At 48.2% G+C, this 18722-nt stretch overlaps 1 protein-coding gene across 1 annotated transcript in view; it reads right to left on the bottom strand.

The window, feature by feature from the left end:
* Positions 1 to 2898: 2898 nt before the first annotated feature.
* Positions 2899 to 18722, bottom strand: part of LOC114439379 (protein shisa-8) — a 32785-nt gene continuing 16961 nt past the window's right edge. Inside the window, exons 3-4 of the mRNA XM_028411295.1 lie at positions 6891 to 7007; positions 2899 to 5058 (exon numbers count right to left, since the gene is read on the bottom strand). Coding sequence (XP_028267096.1) covers positions 4562 to 5058; positions 6891 to 7007 — 614 coding nt within the window. The 3' untranslated portion in view covers positions 2899 to 4561. The remainder of the gene's footprint in view (positions 5059 to 6890; positions 7008 to 18722) is intronic.

Below are 18722 nucleotides of genomic sequence, written 5' to 3' on the forward strand. Positions count from 1 at the left end.
ACTTCTGACTGCCTAACATTTCTATCATTATTGTTATTAGTGGGAGGCAGGAGTGGATGTGTGTCAGTTATAAGGAACACAGATATTCTCTGTTGTCCTTCAGGTGCAGCAGGAGTCCAGAAACATGTTAGCATGTTAGCACCCTCTGCCCCTCAGTGTGGTTAACACACAGTAAATCCCCACTGATGATGAAGTAGCTGCGTGCCGCTCAGCTATTGTTTGACTGACAGCTGTGCTTTGGTTCCACAGTTCATTTTGTCCATGTGCATAAAGAAGAGTGCCGGTGTGTGTTGGTGCATGTTGGTCTGTGTGTGTTGGTGTGTGTTGGTGCATGTTGGTCTGTGTGTGTTGGTGTGTGTTGGTCTGTGTGTGTTGGTGTGTGTTGGTCTGTGTGTGTTGGTGTGTGTTGGTGCATGTTGGTCTGTGTGTGTTGGTGTGTGTTTGTGCATGTTGGTCTGTGTGTGTTGGTGTGTGTTTGTGCATGTTGGTGTGTGTCGGTGTGTGTGTGTTGGTGCATGTTGGTCTGTGTGTGTTGAGGCAGATTGGTCTGTGCATGTTGGTGTGTGTGTGTCGGTGTGTGTGTGTTGGTGCATGTTGGTCTGTGTGTGTCGGTGTGTGTGTGTTGGTGAAGGCAGGCCCTCCATTGTTCTCACTGCATGGAGCTGCAGAAGGAGGCGCCCCCTCAGCTCACTGGTGTTGTGCTGTGCTCTTCCTGGTGTTTTGATGTCACAAACCGGAGAGCCTGCTGTCATGAAGCTCCAAACTGGGTCACATGAAAGCTTGAAGCAGATCCTTTGGACTGCAGCTTGTGGGAGATGACAGTTTTCTTGCTAGTGTTGCCACGAGTCTTGTTGTCAAAACGAATAATTCAGAAACATTTGGGGGGAAACTTAGTTCTACCATCAACACAACTGTGGGGCAGTCTTGTTTTTGGGGGTTATTTTCTGATGGAGGCTCCGCCCACTGCTGGACCAACAATGCTTACCTAAAGTTAGGCTTTGTTTGCATTTCCCAACATGCTTTGTGTTGGTTGCAGCCTGGTGGATGTAGCTTCTGTGTGCTAACCTCCTCTCTGTGTGCGTCCCATCCCTTCTGGAAATAAACAGCCGACTCACACAGACAATATATATATATATATATATATATATGTATATATCTCATGAAAGATTTATTCAAACAGGACACATGGGCCGATGTAGTACGAGTGCCTATCAGTTAGTAAGTCAAAACTTTATTTATACAGCATTTCGTATGCATGAAAATTCAGTTTGTTCTCCTCATCCCTAAAAAACTGCAGAAACTGGAGTTACAGAGTGGCGTCAGATTGCCCAGTCTGCGTTCAGATTTAGAAAAAGCCCTTATAGAAGCTGAGTAGTAAGAGATGTCACAGCAGACAGGTGGCACGGCATACATATATACACAGGTAATACACAGCAATCCAAGGCGGCCTACTGCTGCCTGTTACAGATGATCATGACACGACGCAGGACTGGTTTTTTTCTGTACAAGACTCTTCCTTTTACTTCCAGCTGGATACAATGCAATATCTTAACATTAAATACGTGACTGGATGTTTACTATACACTGATGGGTTAATATGACATGTAATACCACACAGACGCCTTATATTACATGTCATATGTGAGGAGGAGGTGTGTGTGTGGGGGAGGGGGGGGTGGAGTCTAAAATCTGGAAGCACTTTAAAGTTTCCATTGGTCAAATGAACTTTTTTTTGTTTTTGCTGTCTTTGAAAAACACAGTACAAAACTGGACAGAACCAAAGAACCCATTGGACCATACACAGAAATATATATATTGCTAAAGATCAGCCAAGTATGTCTACCAGGTTGCATTCAGATAACCTGTCGTAGAATACTTGTTATTGTTTATTTAACTTTACAAACAACAGTCAGGGAGCTCTGAGAGGACCGAGCGCTGCCGTGATCTGCCCTCATCAGGAGACACTGAGTGGATCAGTCTACGCTGATGTCACTCAGCTTCTCCTGATGGAAGGCGTTTGGTCCTGTGTTCTTCCACCAACATGTGGGCTGCATGGAGGATATAACTGGTGTGTGTGTGTGTGTGTGTGTTTGCGTGTGTGTGTTCAAGTATTGTGTCCACATCAGAAGCAGACTGTGGCTCTTCATGTTGGCCCCCTCAGAAGCAAAACTCCCAACGTGCAACAAGATATTAAAGAATCAGCTGTTCGCAGTGCTCGCTCACAGCCAATCAGTGAGAGGTCCGGAAGTCATCAGTGTCCTTCACTGTGCTGGTGGCCTGTCTGCAGGCTCTGGTGTCCTGGAGAACTTCCTGCCTGCTGTAGGTCCCATGTTTGAGCACAGACCTCCTCTCAGCTGTAACGTTTGGATGCAGCTGCAGAACGGCCTCATTTTGAGACATCAGATAAAATCCAGAAAGAACGTTCTGGAGCTGAGAATGAAAAACAGACGTCAGGATATCAGCTGTGAGCATGCAGCCTCTCAGCTCCTTCATCTTTTCCCAGTCTGCTTGGCTCCCACACCACTCCCTCATTAGCACCGCCGCTAAACTCAGCAGAGCTCTGACACACACAGGGAGGGGACGGCTGAGTGCTTATTGCTTTACTGACACATATTGCTTGTTTACTGGCTGCCATTCCTGTTTGTTTGTTTGTGATGATGGACAGACCGGAGGACGGTTTGGTCTTCATACGAGGTGACCCATTAAAAGAGGAACCTGCAGCACGCTCACAGCGAATGTGTGTGATGCATATTCACACCATGCAGATCCGTCTGAAGCTTTTGTGTTCATGATCCCCGCTCCACGCTGATCCTCATTACAAAAGCATGGCAGCCGCTCTGAGCGCGCTCACTGCTCGCCTAACAGGTTTTTCACATCTTGGAGAGGTAAAATGTGGAGGTCGCTGCAGCGTTACAAACAAGCATCATAATATTCTGACTGCTTAAAGTTTTCCTGGCCGTGTGTACATTCACAGCTCCATGAAACTGAAATGCAAATGAGGGCATTATGTTGGCTGCAAGTAAAAATCAAAGAGCTGCAGCTCTCAGTTGGCACCAACACATGTGCAGATATGAATAATAATTTGTCCATGTTATAGTGTGTTCCAGTTTGTGTGTGTGTGTGTCAGACTGTCAGTAATTATGCTTCCACACTGACACACACACTCAGTGAGACCATCACGGCTTACAGCAGCTTGAAGCACAAACGGCACACAGCACTGCGCGGCCATCGCTCAGCCCCTCATGGACGCACTGAGGAAGGTCAGGCGCCAGGAAGAAGAGAAGAAGAGCGAACCTCAGTCTGATGAGGCTCCACCACCTGCCGGATGCACTGCAGCATGTGGCAGACATATGCACTGCGGCATGGCAGGTGTCCTCCTGATAACAAATGAAGGTGAGTTCACTCAGTGTGTCAGCCTGTGGAGCTGCTCTGTGGAGGGATTTCAGGGCTCAGGGTGGGTGCTTCAGGCACCACAGATCTCTGGGTCAACCTTTGCACCCTCTGACTCTCTGATCCACATTAAGGGGAACTTTGTGGACTCATCCACAGCTGGATTCACACCGTGTCAACTCCAGGAAAGCAAGTCCAGCCATTCTCGTGAACCACATGGGATCATAATTCCGTGCTCAATGGCAGGAATCAAGTCTTGATCCTGTTTGGATGATGCCATGCATTACATGTTTGTCACTTTGAAAGTTAATTCAGCAAAGCCACAGAGTGTCTCACAGTAAACGTAGCCTCACAGGAGATGTCACACAGGAGACTGAGCGCTTCATCACACAGCTGCGTTTAGAGTTAGTCCTTCCTGCCCCCCCCCCTCCCTCCATGCACATCCACACACACCCCATGATGCTGAGGATCACTGTTGGTTATGAGAACAACTGTGTGTTTGTATGTGTGTGTATGTAAGTGGATCGTTTATATTCAGAAACCAAACTGGCTGCAGCGACATTGAAACGACCTCTCTGTGACACTTCCTGGAATCAAACATCTGCAGAAACACACAGACTGAACCCGTTCAACAAACTAGAGCCAGGGAGCAGCTGATCCATCTCTCAGAATCACTGTGTGTGTCTGTGTGTGCATGCTTCACATCCCTCTCATCTCGTTTGCTGCTGGAATGAGATGAATCCCTCCCGCAGCAGCCTCCCCGCTCTGTGAATGCCAGGCTGATATCTCACTCCTCGGAGGCTGCAGGGCAGTGGGAGCTGACAACACAATGCCATTGTCTGTGTTGATGGGAGCCAAAGTCTTAAAGGGAAACACTCCCTGTGTGACAGCCTCAGAGTTGGTGTGTATGTGTGTGTGTGTGTGTGTGTGAGCCGTGCTGAATGTCACCGAGTGGTCTGAGAGGAGCCGTGCCAACACACCCAGAGGCCTCTCAATTATTTAAAGAGCTGCCGGTTTCAAAGAGTCTCAGCCAACACCTGCCAGTCAGCGCCTCGTCCAGTGGAAATACACAAACAACAATGAAAAATGCAGAGTTAAAAATCCAGATACGATATTTCCTGCCGTCTCATTCAGATGTGGATATAAAAGATATCGGAGCATGCCGCCGCGCTCACACCGTGACCTCCGTCTTGCTGTTGGTGGCCAGTCCCTTGTGCTTGGGGTGCAGGTGTGGTGAGCGGCCATATCCCAGCGGCTGTGAGAAGAGCTCGGGCAGCGTCTCGATGCTGAACTGCCTTTTGTTTGAGTAGGCCTGGCGCCGGCTGTTCTGTTGGTGCAGCGGCTGGTGCTGCTGCTGCTGGATAGGGTGGTGCTGCTGCCCTCCCAGGCCCATGTGGGAGCCAGTTGGATGCTGGATTTGGCTCTTACTGGGGTCCCAGGCTTTGAAGGCAGAGCTGGAGGTCAGTGGGTGGGTGTTGGTCTTAGAGATCTTGGGCTTGGGAATCTGGGAGGCATTGATGGTGATGGCGAGGGGTGCATGGATGTCAGGTGGTGGCAGGAAGGGCTTGTCCTTTGGGTGGAAGTTGATCGGCTGGAAAGTGGGAGGAGACTGACGATGGGTGTAATCTACCATCGGGTAGCTCTTGTAGTAGTCTCTGGCTGTGGTGTCTGGATGAGGGGAGACAGAAGTATGTTATGAATGTATATCAGATTAAAGAGGAGACACAACAAGCTGCTGAGGCTCTCTGACAGCTGGCATGTAGCGACATTTCCCAGCTTAGGATAAATAAAGTATTTTCTATTCTATTCTATTCTATTCTATTCTATTCTATTCTATTCTATTCTATTCTATTGGCATGTGTGTAGAGACTGTTGTGTGTTTGTCTGTCAAACTGGTTTTGTGCAGTAGTAACATTCTCCTGGCTCAGTTCATACAACACAGAGAACACACACACACACTTCCTGCTGAGTGTCCACCTGGCAGCAGCGTCCTCTGTGTCTCACTCTCCCTCCTTTACACCAGCGTTTGCTCTCCATCCAGCAGCAGCCTGCAGCCAATTGCAGCCAGGTCCTCAGAGGGACTCACACTTTGACAACACACTGAGTTCTCTGTCTGTTTTGATGGTGTCTGGTTGTGCGATCGTTCTGCTCATTAACACAATGCCACACACATGTCCAGAGGATCAGTATGTCCTCATGACTTTTCATCTGCAGTATTACATCAGTGCTGCTGCCATCTTTATAAATAATAAAGAGTCCAGGCTTTCAGCACCACCAGCATCCCTTCATCTCCAGAACTCCAGTTCTCCTCATCAGCCCCCACACAGGTTCTTCACTTCATGTATCTGAGCCTTGTAGCATGTAGCATGTACTGAACGTTACACAAACCTCCTCCTCCTCCTCCTGTCCTCACTTTCTGTCCACCTTACACCACTTTAATTAAGACTGATCCATCAGAGTCCTGCTGAGTCAGCTGATGAGTCTTTTCCCCCACCTTTGTTGTATTTCAGAGGAGACCTGTATGTGAGTGTGTTAATAAGGATTTCAAAGACCTGCTGGTTCACCTGGCAGACCATCAGCCACCCGCCTGTCCACACTGTGTGTCCGAGCCATGACTTTGTCCACACAGGAAGGATGTGTGGCTTGTTTACAGCTCAGCCACAGAGCTGATAAGCATGTGTGAAAAGATGATTAGTTTGTGGTCTGACTCTTAACGTGGAACTACACAGCCAGTTCAATGGACAGATCAGTGTCACTGTCTTGTACAGAGGGGACACAGAGTCCACGTCTGTCCACAATAATCCAGCTAGCAACAACCAGCAGAGAAGCTGGATTCACTGAAAACAATAAGAGTCTCCTCTGACTGCAGGCAGAGTGTGGGAGAATGAAACAGAAATAAACGGTTCTGACACGCTGTGATGATGAAAATATGGTGAATCAGTGTCCTTCACAGACAGAGACATAAAACTCTGCCCGTTAACTGAAAGAAACACAACAGGAGGCTGCAGGGAGAAACTCAGAACCTGTGTGCCTCCAAAAGAGAAGCAGAAAGTAAGATGACCAAACATGACATGGACACTGTCCTTGAAGAGTCGGATGTCTCAGACTGCCTGATGCTCTAAAGCAGGAATAAGCTCACGTCTCTCTTTGCATTTTGTGTAAAATGTACACGTGTCAGGCTGTCGCTGCTCATCTTCATCACTGTGTCCTTATCTGTCTGCAGTCATCACATGATCTTTGTGTGTGTGTGTGTACATGGTGTATGTGCTTCCTGTCCTTTAGGTGTGCAGCTCGTCATGGTGTCGATAAGCACACAGCATGTCTGTGCTCATGCTTCACACAGATAATGCAGCCTTCATGTAACTTCAGACCAAACATGTTGGATTATGGACATCAGGATGGTGCAGTCCTCATATTCACATCATGGCTGCCATGTTACAAACAGCAGCACCGAGTCAACATGTCAGCATGTGTGTGTGTGTGTGTGTTTTGACACTCACCCACAGCCTTCAGTGAGGCGTATTTGTTAAAGCCGATCCCCAGGTTGTTGTGAGGGTGAGACAAAGCCATGGCTGGACCGAGTGGAGACAACGCCGCGTTGTTCAAGTGGTTATGATCTGAGGAAGAGAGAGACACAGAGACACAGACAGACAGAGACACAGACACACACAGACAGAGACACAGACAGAGACACAGAGACAGACACAGACAGAGAGAGACGGAGGAAAAGAGGTAAATAAAGATGATCAGCTGTGCAGTGGATCAGAATAATCTGAATGTTTGTCAACCTGCTGGAGGAGCTGATGAGAGATGATCACCTTAGTGTTTAACTTCTAAGTATTGTGGTTCTATCTCACTGTTACTCTGAAGGCATAGAAGTAGAACCACAGGAATGAAACAGGGTCAGCATTACCTCACTTCTCTCCACAAGTACAAAGCGTCCCTTTAAACTGTCTCACAAACACACACACACACACAAACCTGAGTCGCTCCACGATAACGGAAACGCTTCAGTGACAATGAAGCGAGAGCGAGGCAGGGAGGAAGGCAGAGAGCGAGGAATGTGACACCAGCTCTGACTGATTGAATTAGAAATAGATCTTCACTTCACCGTGTAATTGATATGCTGTAATGACACCCTGTGTGTGCGGCAGGGAGGCCCCACTGTGTGTGTGTGTGTGTGTGTTGTTACTCGTCTTGTGCGAAGCACCTGAGCTCCTCAGTCATCCATCCACACAGACATCCAGAGAATATCAAACACAGGAATGTGTGTCCTACATTTGGAGGCCATGTTGTCAAGTGTTCCTCCAGAGAGCCAACAACAGTGGAAATAATGAGAGGCAGGAATGGAGTGAGCCGGAAGACAGAGAGAGTTAAAGGCAGAGAGAGAGAGAGCAGCAGAAAATATCAGCTAATTGATGGAAAGATCCCTGGCTGCTCTCCAGTTTGACCACAGGGCTGTTCCCGGCCGAGAGACAGTTAGACAGAGAGAGAGAGAGAGAGAGAGAGAGAGAGAGTGTTATGTTATTACAGCATAACCAATGTGCAGCACAACAACCAGCTCTGGCAACATAACAGTCACGCTAATGAAGGCTGGGATGGAGCTGTGGATGTGGCGCACATGGCGGTTATCTGGGCTTTTATTGAGATAATTTACATGAACAGTCTGAGTCTGCTCCTGTGAGCTGCACATTACTCACCTTTCTGTGAGTTCATCATTAGCTACCTGAGCCTGAGCTGCCTTTATGGCGTAAGCAGTGGGTGCTGCATAGGTGGAGAATCAGATTATCACTACTTCCTGTAGCACATCAGACCTGAAAGTGATGGAGGCTCTGACGGTGTACACCTGTGTGACAGCAGCAGGCTGGGTGTGTTCTGAACTGTTGGTACAGTTTCCTGCTGCAAATTAAACCTAACCTTCGTTAAGATACTCTCTAAGAGCTGCTGTGATCAAATTAATTCATCCCTGTGGGACGGATTATCAGCAGGCTCTGAAGCTCAGTGTCAGTGTGTCAGGAAAGTCTTCAGCCAATCAGAACAAAGCTGTGACATCACAGAGGTGATTGTGTGAGCTGGAGGAAAGCAGCTGGAAGCAGCTGCTCTCATGATGTGTTAACCAGCACATTGAGCATCTGTGCTGTTGCTGGTTAACTATTAGCATGGACCGGGGCTGTTCAGAGCTCCTACAGGGGGCGCTGCAGGCGCAGACTCTGCTACCTCTGCAGGTACCTCCAGCCTCGGTCAGGCGACCTGTTCAATGCTGTTTGAGTTTACATCTGTTTCCAGGGATGGACGAACAGAAGTTCAGTCGGAGTGTGAGTCTGTGAGTGTGAGTCTGTGAGTCTGAGTGTGAGTCTGTGAGTGTGAGTCTGTGAGTCTGTGAGTCTGTGAGTGTGAGTCTGTGAGTGTGAGTCTGTGAGTCTGTGAGTGTGAGTCTGTGAGTCTGTGAGTGTGAGTCTGTGAGTGTGAGTGTGAGTCCGTGAGTGTGAGTCCGTGAGTGTGAGTCTGTGAGTGTAAGTCTGTGAGTGTGAGTCCGTGAGTGTGAGTCCGTGAGTGTGTGAGTGTGAGTCTGTGAGTGTAAGTCTGTGAGTGTGAATCTGTGAGTGTGAGTCTGTGAGTGTGAGTCTGTGTGTGAGTGTGAGTCCGTGAGTGTGAGTCTGTGAGTGTGAGTCCGTGAGTGTGAGTCCGTGAGTGTGTGAGTGTGAGTCTGTGAGTGTAAGTCTGTGAGTGTGAATCTGTGAGTGTGAGTCTGTGAGTGTGAGTCTGTGTGTGAGTGTGAGTCCGTGAGTGTGAGTCTGTGAGTGTGAGTCCGTGAGTGTGTGTGTGAGTCTGCGAGTGTGAGTCTGTGAGTGTGAGCCTGTGAGTGTGAGTCCGTGAGTGTGCGTCTGTGAGTGTGAGTCTGTGAGTGTGAGTCCATGAGTGTAAGTCTGTGAGTGTGTCTGTGAGTGTGAGTCTGTGAGTGTGAGTCCGTGAGTGTGAGTCTGTGAGTGTGAGTCCGTGAGTGTGAGTCCATGAGTGTGAGTCTCTGAGTGTGAGTCTGTGAGTGTGAGTCTGAGTGTGAGTCTGTAAGTGTGAGTCTGTGAGTGTGAGTCCGTGAGTGTGAGTCCGTGAGTGTGAGTCTGTAAGTGTGAGTGTGTGAGTGTGAGTCTGTGAGTGTGAGTCTGTGAGTGTGAGTCTGTGGCAGCACTGGTTCCAAATGAAGGTGTTTTTAAGTGTGTTTTATTTTAAGACATGGTGTTCTCTTTCTGACTGACGGGGTCAGCGGCTGGTTTCATGTGTAACTCGGGAGGCTTCCTGTCACTGTTCAGAAGGAATAAACTCTTCTCTGTATTCTTGAATAAATTCCCTCTGAATGTCCTACATTTCTGTGTGCGTGTTTTGATGTATAGTACGAGGCCTCGGAGGAGAGGAACTCACAGGAATTCAACTTTATGTTTATTAAAGAGAAGAAGAAACCAGGACTTACATCAGTGTTAGTCACTGTGTGTGTGAGTGAGTGTGTGTGTGTATGGAGAGACTGTGTGACGTTTTAGTGCACATTATTTAAAGTATTGCCAGGCATGTACAGCTTTGTGTGTTACCAGTGTGTAGCTCCATTTCCTCATGCAGTTTTGTGTGTGCCTGCTTTGCTGCCAGCATTCATTTATTCTGGTTTGTATGTGTGCACTCACAAAGTGTTTGTGAGTGTGTGTGTGTGTGTGTCTGTGTGCAGGCGGCAGAGCACCGCTGGGTGATGGCCTAATTCAGCAGGGCTCAACATCAAAGAGGCTGAATGCTGCAAGGGCTTCAGCCAGCCTCACTCTGACATGACTACTGTCACACACACACACACACACACACACACACACACACACAGAGGAAGAAGAAGGGAAAACTTGATGCAGGAAGTAGGAGGAGACTCCTGTTTAATGCAGAGCGCGCACTGTAAAATAAACATGACAGAAATAAGTGGAAGAATTGATCGTCTTAGAATAAATGGATCAATGTTATGTATCAGTATTCAAGCTGCAGTGCAGAATGGTCACGTCACATGAGTTTTTATACAGTTCCTACAGTAACACACCAGCTGTGTGAGTCTGCATGTTGTGCAGTGAGCATATCACTGTGGACAGATATCTGACAATATAAACCCACTCTAATTTGATGAGCTGACTTTCATGAGTTACTGTAAGGAGGCGTCACTGCAGCACAGACCGCTGCAGAGCCTTCAGCTTTAAAGGTCAGTCTATGTGATCAGCAACTTTAATCTGTAACATCATCATGAATATGAACGTGAGCTCATGATAACTTGGATAGTTGGGTTCTGTGTCTCTACTGAATGGCTATTCCCACTCACTACTCATTTAAACATTATTCGTCTGTGATGTAAATATTAATATTATCTTAAATGCAACAACATGTACCCAGCAGATGTGTCGTCACATCAACCACACAGACCCACAAACTGATGACACTGATTGTGTTTAGCCTCCAGTGTGTGACATGTGGGCCTCCTTCACGTGTATTGTGGTGTACAGTATGACGTGCTGTCATCTCTTTGAATCACACGAACTCATCACAGCAGCTGTGCTCACAGAGCTCTCTCTCCTCCCTGTGACTTCCTCTTCCTGTCTCCTTCCTCACCTGCTCCTCATCGCTCCTGTTCCGAGTGTGAGGCCGACCATCTGCCACCAAACGATGAAACTAACGTGTGTGCAGCCTGCACCCTCTTCTTTATCCTTTGTTTCTGCTTTCAGTGCTTCACAGCTGTCTCGCTCTAGTTTATCATCCTGCAGTGATGCTACATGTTGACTCTGTCATGGAAAAACTTTTAGACAAAATGGCTGCCAACTGTCTCTGTCCTCTGCCTTGCTGACTGACTTGATGCTTTTCTCTTGTTTACACATTCCTTTAGTGTCGCTGTGTGTGCGTATGTGCGCACTAAGTGGAGTCATTTCAGTTCACTGGTTTCAGTGAGGAAGGCTCTCCGTCATCCTCCCTCTCTCACAGAATAAATGAGGGTCTATCCCAGGATAACTCCATTATTTTCAGCCTTTAGCCCACACATTGAATGCATTGAACTGCTCAGCACTTTACATAATGTGATGGACCACTATACATCTACACACACTGTCATGGACACACACACACACACTGGATTGGTAATAAACATAGACAGATTTGAACCTGGTTAGAGGTTATTTATGAGTGTGAACAGCTGAGCTCTCTCTATAAGGCCGGACACACACACTGCACACTTTTAGGTCTGAATTCTAAGTCGTAAGATTTTTTTTATCGGACTGAATTCCAGCTTCGTCCTGCGTCTTTAATCTAACAGTGTACAGGGGCTCAGGGGAAGTGATTAATGTCGCACAAACAGCAATGATCGGTCGGACTTCTGATGTTTGATCATTTTGTTGCGCTTTGTTTCACAGAGTGTGAGATACTGACCAGGGCCGTAAGAGAAGGAGTGATGAAGACAACCGAAGAGGAAGAGGAGGAGTGATGAAGACAACTGAAGAGGAGGAGGAGGAGTGATGAAGACAACTGAAGAGGAGGAGGAGGAGTGATGAAGACAACTGAAGAGGAGGAGGAGGAGTGATGAAGACAACTGAAAAGGAGGAAGAGGAGGAGTGATGAAGACAACTGAAGAGGAAGAGGAGGAGTGATGAAGACAACTGAAAAGGAGGAAGAGGAGGAGTGATGAAGACAACTGAAGAGGAGGAGGAGGAGTGATGAAGACAACTGAAGAGGAAGAGGAGTGATGAAGACAACCGAAGAGGAGGAGGAGAAAGAGTGATGAAGACAATTGAAGAGGAAGAAGAGGAGTGATGAAGACAACTGAAGAGGAGGAGGAGGAGTGATGAAGACAACCGAAGAGGAGGAGGAGGAGTGATGAAGACAATTGAAGAGGAAGAAGAGGAGTGATGAAGACAACTGAAGAGGAGGAGGAGGAGGAGTGATGAAGACAACTGAAGAGGAGGAGGAGGAGGAGTGATGAAGACAATTGACGAGGAAGAAGAGGTGTGATGAAGACAACCGAAGAGGAGGAGGAGGAGGAGGAGTGATAAAGACAACTGAAGAGGAGGAGGAAGAGGTGTGATGAAGACAACCGAAGAGGAGGAGGAATGATGAAGACAATTGAAGAGGAAGAAGAGGAGTGATGAAGACAACCGAAGAGGAAGAGGAGTGATGAAGACAACTGAAGAGAAGGAGGAGGAGTGATGAAGACAACTGAAGAGGCGGAGGAGTGATGAAGACAACTGAAGAGGAGGAGGAGTGATAAAAACAACTGAAGAGAAGGAGTGATGAAGACAACTGAGGAGGAGGAGAAGGAGGAGTGATGAAGACAAATGAAGAGAAGTTGGAGGAGTGATTAAGACAACTGAGGAGGAGGAGGAGTGGTGGAGAAGTTTCCTGTTTAACTCAACAAAATAAACTTTACAGTTGGACTGTGTGCATATAGGTGTGTGTGTGTGTGTGTGTGTGTGTGTGTGTGTGTGTGTGTGTGTTGTGGATGTATGGATGTTGTACAACAAGAGCTCAGTGTCACTTTAATCAGTTTGGCTGCTGAAATGGGAACAGTCTCTGCTTTGGACTAATTTGATGTGTAATGGTTGATGACAGAGACACACAAGTGTGTCGCTTCAAACATACACACACACACACACACAAGTACACAGCACCACACACTTCTATGAATGCCTCATTCGGTATGTGCTGAGAGTCTGCAGTGGACATGTCTCTGTCATGTAGTCACTGTGTGTGTGTCTCTGTGTGTCTCTGTATGTCTCTCTGTGTGTGTGTGTCACTGTGTGTGTGTCTCTGTGTGTCTCTGTATGTCTCTGTGTGTGTGTGTGTCTCTGTATGTGTGTCTCTGTGTCTGTGTGTCATGCTGCTCATGTCCCTGCACTCTGTGCTGCCTGACTAATTGTGGCAGGTCTGTAATGTGATTGTAGAGACGATATGCTTTGCTGCTCGCTCTAATCATGAAGACACACTTCATCATCTTAATTCCCTTGCCTGCATCTGTGTCTGTGTCTCCATGTGTATCCGTGTGTGTGTGTGTGTCTCTCTGTATGTCTGTGTGTGTGTTCAGGTGTGTCTGTGTGTCTGTGTCTCTGTCTGTCTGTGCCTCCATGTGTGTCCCTGTGTGTGTCTGCTGTCTCTGTGTGTCTCTCTGTGTGTCTATGCCTCCATGTGTGTCCCTGTGTGTGTCTGTGTCCCTGTCTGTGTCTCTGTGTGTGTTCAGGTGTGTCTGAGGTCCTTCCTTTATGATGATCTAATCCGTATTCTCTAGCAGCAGCTGGCTGACTTCATGCAGCTCCATAACAACTGAGCATCACTGCAGGGCTCCCATCTAAATATTAAATGTACACACACACACACCTGTGACATGTACACACACACCTGTGACATCTACACACACACACACCTGTGACATGTACACACACACATAAGAGGAGGAGAAAGGTCCCATGATCACAGCTGGTGTCTCAGACAAACACTCAGAAAACTGCTCAGTGTTTGACACAAAGTTCCATCCAAGTGTGTTTGAACTTCCCCTGAAGGATCCTGAAGAAACACAAATTGTCAGAGAGACAAAGCCTCTGCAAGGAGCCACTGACGACACTGCAGCAGACATTCGACACCAAAAGGATGGAGGAGGAGAAGCAGGAAGAGCAGGAGGTGTAATTATTGGGAGGCAGAAAGACCTCCTTCTCTGTCTGCTTCTGCCTCTCTGTGGGGGACAGACAGACGAACCAGCTGCCAGCGCCTGACAGAGTCCACAAATCACTGAGAGGGGGGATGCAAGGGCCACGGGGGAAGATGGGGGAGGGGGGAGACAGAGAGAGAAAAAGAAAGAGAGAGCGAGAGAAAGGTGGAGGCAGACATGCAAACTTCATGGGGTCATCCTCTCCTCCACCTCCCCATCCTCTGCGCCACTCCATCTTCCTCTCCTCTCCTCTCCTCTCCTCTCCTCTCCTCTCCTCTCCTCTCCTCTCCTCTCCTCTCCTCTACATACATAGCAGCCAATTAACAGTCTGTGCAGGACAAGCTAACACCCTCCTCACCCTCCTCACCCCCTCACCCCCCTCACTCTCCTCCAGTACTACAGTCCCACCTCCTCCCAGGAGGCCTCTGCAGTGAGTCAGTGCTCCACCATAATCAGGTGTTGGTCCGAACATACAAGATGGCGGCTCCATCCAAGGGGTGGAGGGGGGTTTGAAGGTCAAACCCACAGACACGTCCACACACACACACACACACACACACACACAGTCTATGTGAGAGTGTGTGTGAGGAGCATCAATCACTGTTAGACATGCTGAATGAACACACCAGCAAGAAATTCACACTTTAAGACACACAGAGAGGAGCTCAGCAGACACAGGGACAGGGAAGGAGTGTGTGTCTGTGAGAGAGAGAGAGTGTGTGTGTGTTGGTGTGTGTACGTGTGTGTTTGCTGCACCTTCAGATGGTGTCCTGGACTTTGACATTTGTAAGGTGATTCAGCCTGTTATCAATGGAGATGGTCCGGTGACTTGTAACACCTCAGGGTGTATTATAAACACACACACACACAAACGCACAAACACACACACACCAGTGCCTTTAAAGCTAATATCAGAGCTAACCTGATGTTACTGTAAATAACCTGCAGAGTTTAAGCAGTGAATGTTCAGACTGTCACACTCCATTAGAGATCACAGGACAGCCATATGTCACTATGATGATACTACACACACACACACACACACACGTACCCTCAGTGTTACTGCAGAATGACACACATACTACTTAATATAGCACACACACACGTAGTACCGTACGTCAGCAGTTTCACCATGCCTGACATTTCTGTTACTCTGCAGCCAGCACCTGTGAGCTGTCCCCTGACATTTCACACACTCAGCGGACGGAGACAGAGATGGAGACAGAGACAGAGATGGAGACAACAAAATGGAATCTGTGGATTTAGATGGGTTTATTATACAAACACTGCAGCCTCAACTCGTCATGTTTCCTACCTCATCACCATCTTATTGTCTCATACACACACACACAGCCTCCTGTGAAGGATTGTGTGTTTCCTCCTCCTCTCTGCTGCACCCCCCTCAGACGTCACATGTGGCGTCCGGCGCTGGCCTCTGTTTGATCCCCCATAATGCACTGTGATGGCTGTGTCAGCGCTCAGCCTGATCTCAGAGAAACTCTCTGAGCAACAAGCTAAGATCAATTGCTTTGTGTCACCAGGGAACAGTTTTCTGTGTCTGTCTGATTATCTCATCCTCTCACAGCTCCTCTCCGCTCTTCCTCCATGTTATCTCTCCGTCACCGTTGGCAACCTTCTCAGGCTCACGCCCTGCCTATCCTGTCATCTGTTCTCCTGTGATTTATTTATTGTCTTTCTTGTTCTGCATCCCGCTCTTTCCTGACACACACGCACAAGCAGCGACGCCTCGGTGCACAGTCTGATTTTCCTATAAAAAGTTAACTGAAGCTGTGTCAGAGTGACGGCGGAGCCGCATCCACGCCGCTCACGCTGATTCTAGATTCTGCGTCTAAGACTCATGAAACGAATAATATTCACAGTCATGGAGGTTATAGGCAGCTACAACTCCAACACATTGAGTCAATAATCAGCCAATCAGGAACAACGCATGGTTACGTTTATGTGACGTCATGACCACAGGACACGTGGAGGAGTGGATGGAGGCTCTGACCCTGCTGTAGAGGTCTGTATGCGTCATGTGTGTGACAGTTGTCACCCTGTCATGTGTCTTTGTGTTAGGATTTAAGAACCCCTTGGTGGTGGCGGCGAGGACTTTTGAATAATCAATGACAAGTTTAAATGATGAGAAACGAGGCGAACACACACGTGGAGCCTGGTGACTGTTCACTTAATCACTGGGTCTTAACCAAGACTGTCCGTCACACAGCAGCTCACTGACAGTCCTGTACAACTTCACTGCCTAGTTTCACCTTGTCTGTCACTCACACACACACTGAAGGTCTTCTTGTGCTGTGATTAATGTCACTATTGTAGTGTCTGACACTGCTGAACCTGACCAGTCAATACGGTGTCACTGAGGCAGACAGACAGACAGAGAGACAGGCAGGCAGACAGGCAGTAAGCAGGTCTGAAGTCTGACCCACTTGTGTGTGTTGGTGTGGGCGTGCTCTCTGCTGCTGTCAGGGTCAGTTTCAAGGAGACCGTCTCATGTCCTACACACAGCTGCGATCTCCTCACAGGTAAGCGCTCAGCCTGTCACAGATCACTTCCTGTCAGCTGGAAGGAGCCGATGTGATTGGACGTAGGCGCAGGTTTTTGATATCAGAGTGTACCGTACAATTAGTCCCCCCCCCCCACACACCCCCCCGTCATCCTGCACAGGTCTGTGTCATGCAATGTAGAGCCACTGAGTGTGTGTGTGTGTGTGTGTGTGTGTGTGTGCGTGTGCTGGCCGGTGCTCTCTAAACCCCGTGGCCGTCACACAGCACATCGGCTGTCATAACAGACCTGACTCCCCCTCTGAGGATCACGCATGGCTGAGTGTGATTAGGTTAAACACGCTCTCTGAAGTGACGTGATGGGATGTGGCACTGTGTGTGTGTGTGTGTGTGTGTGAGTGCTGGACAAAAACAGTGAGAGAAAAGAGAGAGTGTGTGTGTGTCATTTACATGTGCTGTTTTTATGTGCAGTGCTCACATGTGTGTAACGAAGTGTGTGTTTCAGGCTTTTAAGGTGTGTACTGCTTATTGTGGGTCCTTGTTCCTCTCGTTGTGTGTGTGTGTGAGATTATGGCCCCTTATGACACACTTGCTTTGTAAGAGCTCCGGCTTTTTATTGCAAGCCTGATTTCAATCAGATATGTAACAGCACACACACACACACACACACAGCTCAGTGATATCTATGGTGGATTTCAGCTTTCAGTAGAAGCTGACAGCATTCAGTTTTAGTCAGAAAGCTTTGTTCCTTCCTCTCCTCCTGCTTCTCCTCCCTTTCCTCCTCTCTCTACTTCTAGTCCTCTTCCTCCCTCTCCTTCTCTTCCTCCTCCTACTCCCTCTCTTCCTTTCTCTACTCCTCCTCCTCCCTCTCCTCCTCTCTCTACTTCTACTCCTCTTCCTCCCTCTCCTCTCCCTCTCCTCCTCCCCTCTTCACTCTCTCTACTTCTACTCCTCTTCCTCCCTCTCCTTCTCCCTCTCTTCCTCCTCCTCCCTCTCCTCCTCTCTTTATTTCTACTCCTCTTCTGCCCTCTCCTTCTCTCTCTATTTCTACTCCTCTTCCTCCCTCTCTTCCTCTCTCTACTTCTACTCCTCTTCCTCCTTCTCCTTCTCCCTCTCTTCCTCCTCCTCCCCCCTTTCCTCCTCTCTTTACTTCTACTCCTCTTCCACCCTCTCCTCCTCCTACTCCTCCTCTCTCTATTTCTACTCCTCTTCCTCCCTCTCCTCCTCTCTCTACTTCTACTCCTCGTCCTTCCTCTCCTCCTCCCTCTCCTCTCTCTACTTCTACTCCTCTTCCTCCCTCCCCTCCTCCTCCTCCCTCTCCTCCTCTCTCTACTTCTACTCCTCTTCCTCCCTCTCCTCCTCCTCCTCCCTCTCCTCCTCTCTCTACTTCTCTTCTTCCCTCTCTTCCTCTCTCTACTTGTCGTCTTACTCCCTCTCCTCCTCTCTCTACTTCTCCTCCTCTTCCTCCCTCTCCTCCTCCTCCACTTCTACTCCTCTTCCTCCCTCTCCTCCTCCTCTCTCTCCCTCTCCTCCTCCTCCTGATACACTCTCAGTGTGTGATGGTGGTATTGTAGCAGATTGTTGCTGAATAAACAACAGTGAACCAGAACACATGTAGTATCAAAGGAAATGAGATAACCAGCAGAGCCTTCATTCAGACCCTTCATGTCTCAGGCTCATGGCTCAGATAAGCACCTAGAAGCTCAGAGAACTCACCTGGTTCGGCAGGTGCCCTGTGAACTGAGAGTACAGTGGGTCCACTGTCAAAGCTTAAATACCCTAACACATGCACACACAGGATCAACAGTCAGTTTCTGAAGGACTTCCTGTTTGTAGCTGTCATGGTCAATAGTTGATTTTCAGCTGACCATTATTGATGTATTGATGAAGGTTTTAGGTACAGAACTCATCTGTGATGTCACCCACAGGGTTCTAAAGAGCAGGTTTAATGCTCTTTGTGGAGGCCGTCACCATGTTGGCATGAGTCTGCCTACTACTGCTTAATCCAAAAACAGGCAAAGAGGCAGAGGACCACTTCCATGTTCTGCTGTAGGTGCAGAGATGGTGCAGTTCCTAGCAGGAGTAGAATCCCTGGTCCTGGTCCTGGTCCTGGTCCT

This window comes from Parambassis ranga, chromosome 8 (genome assembly GCF_900634625.1).
Source record: "Parambassis ranga chromosome 8, fParRan2.1, whole genome shotgun sequence".
Taxonomy (NCBI): Eukaryota; Metazoa; Chordata; class Actinopteri; family Ambassidae; genus Parambassis; species Parambassis ranga.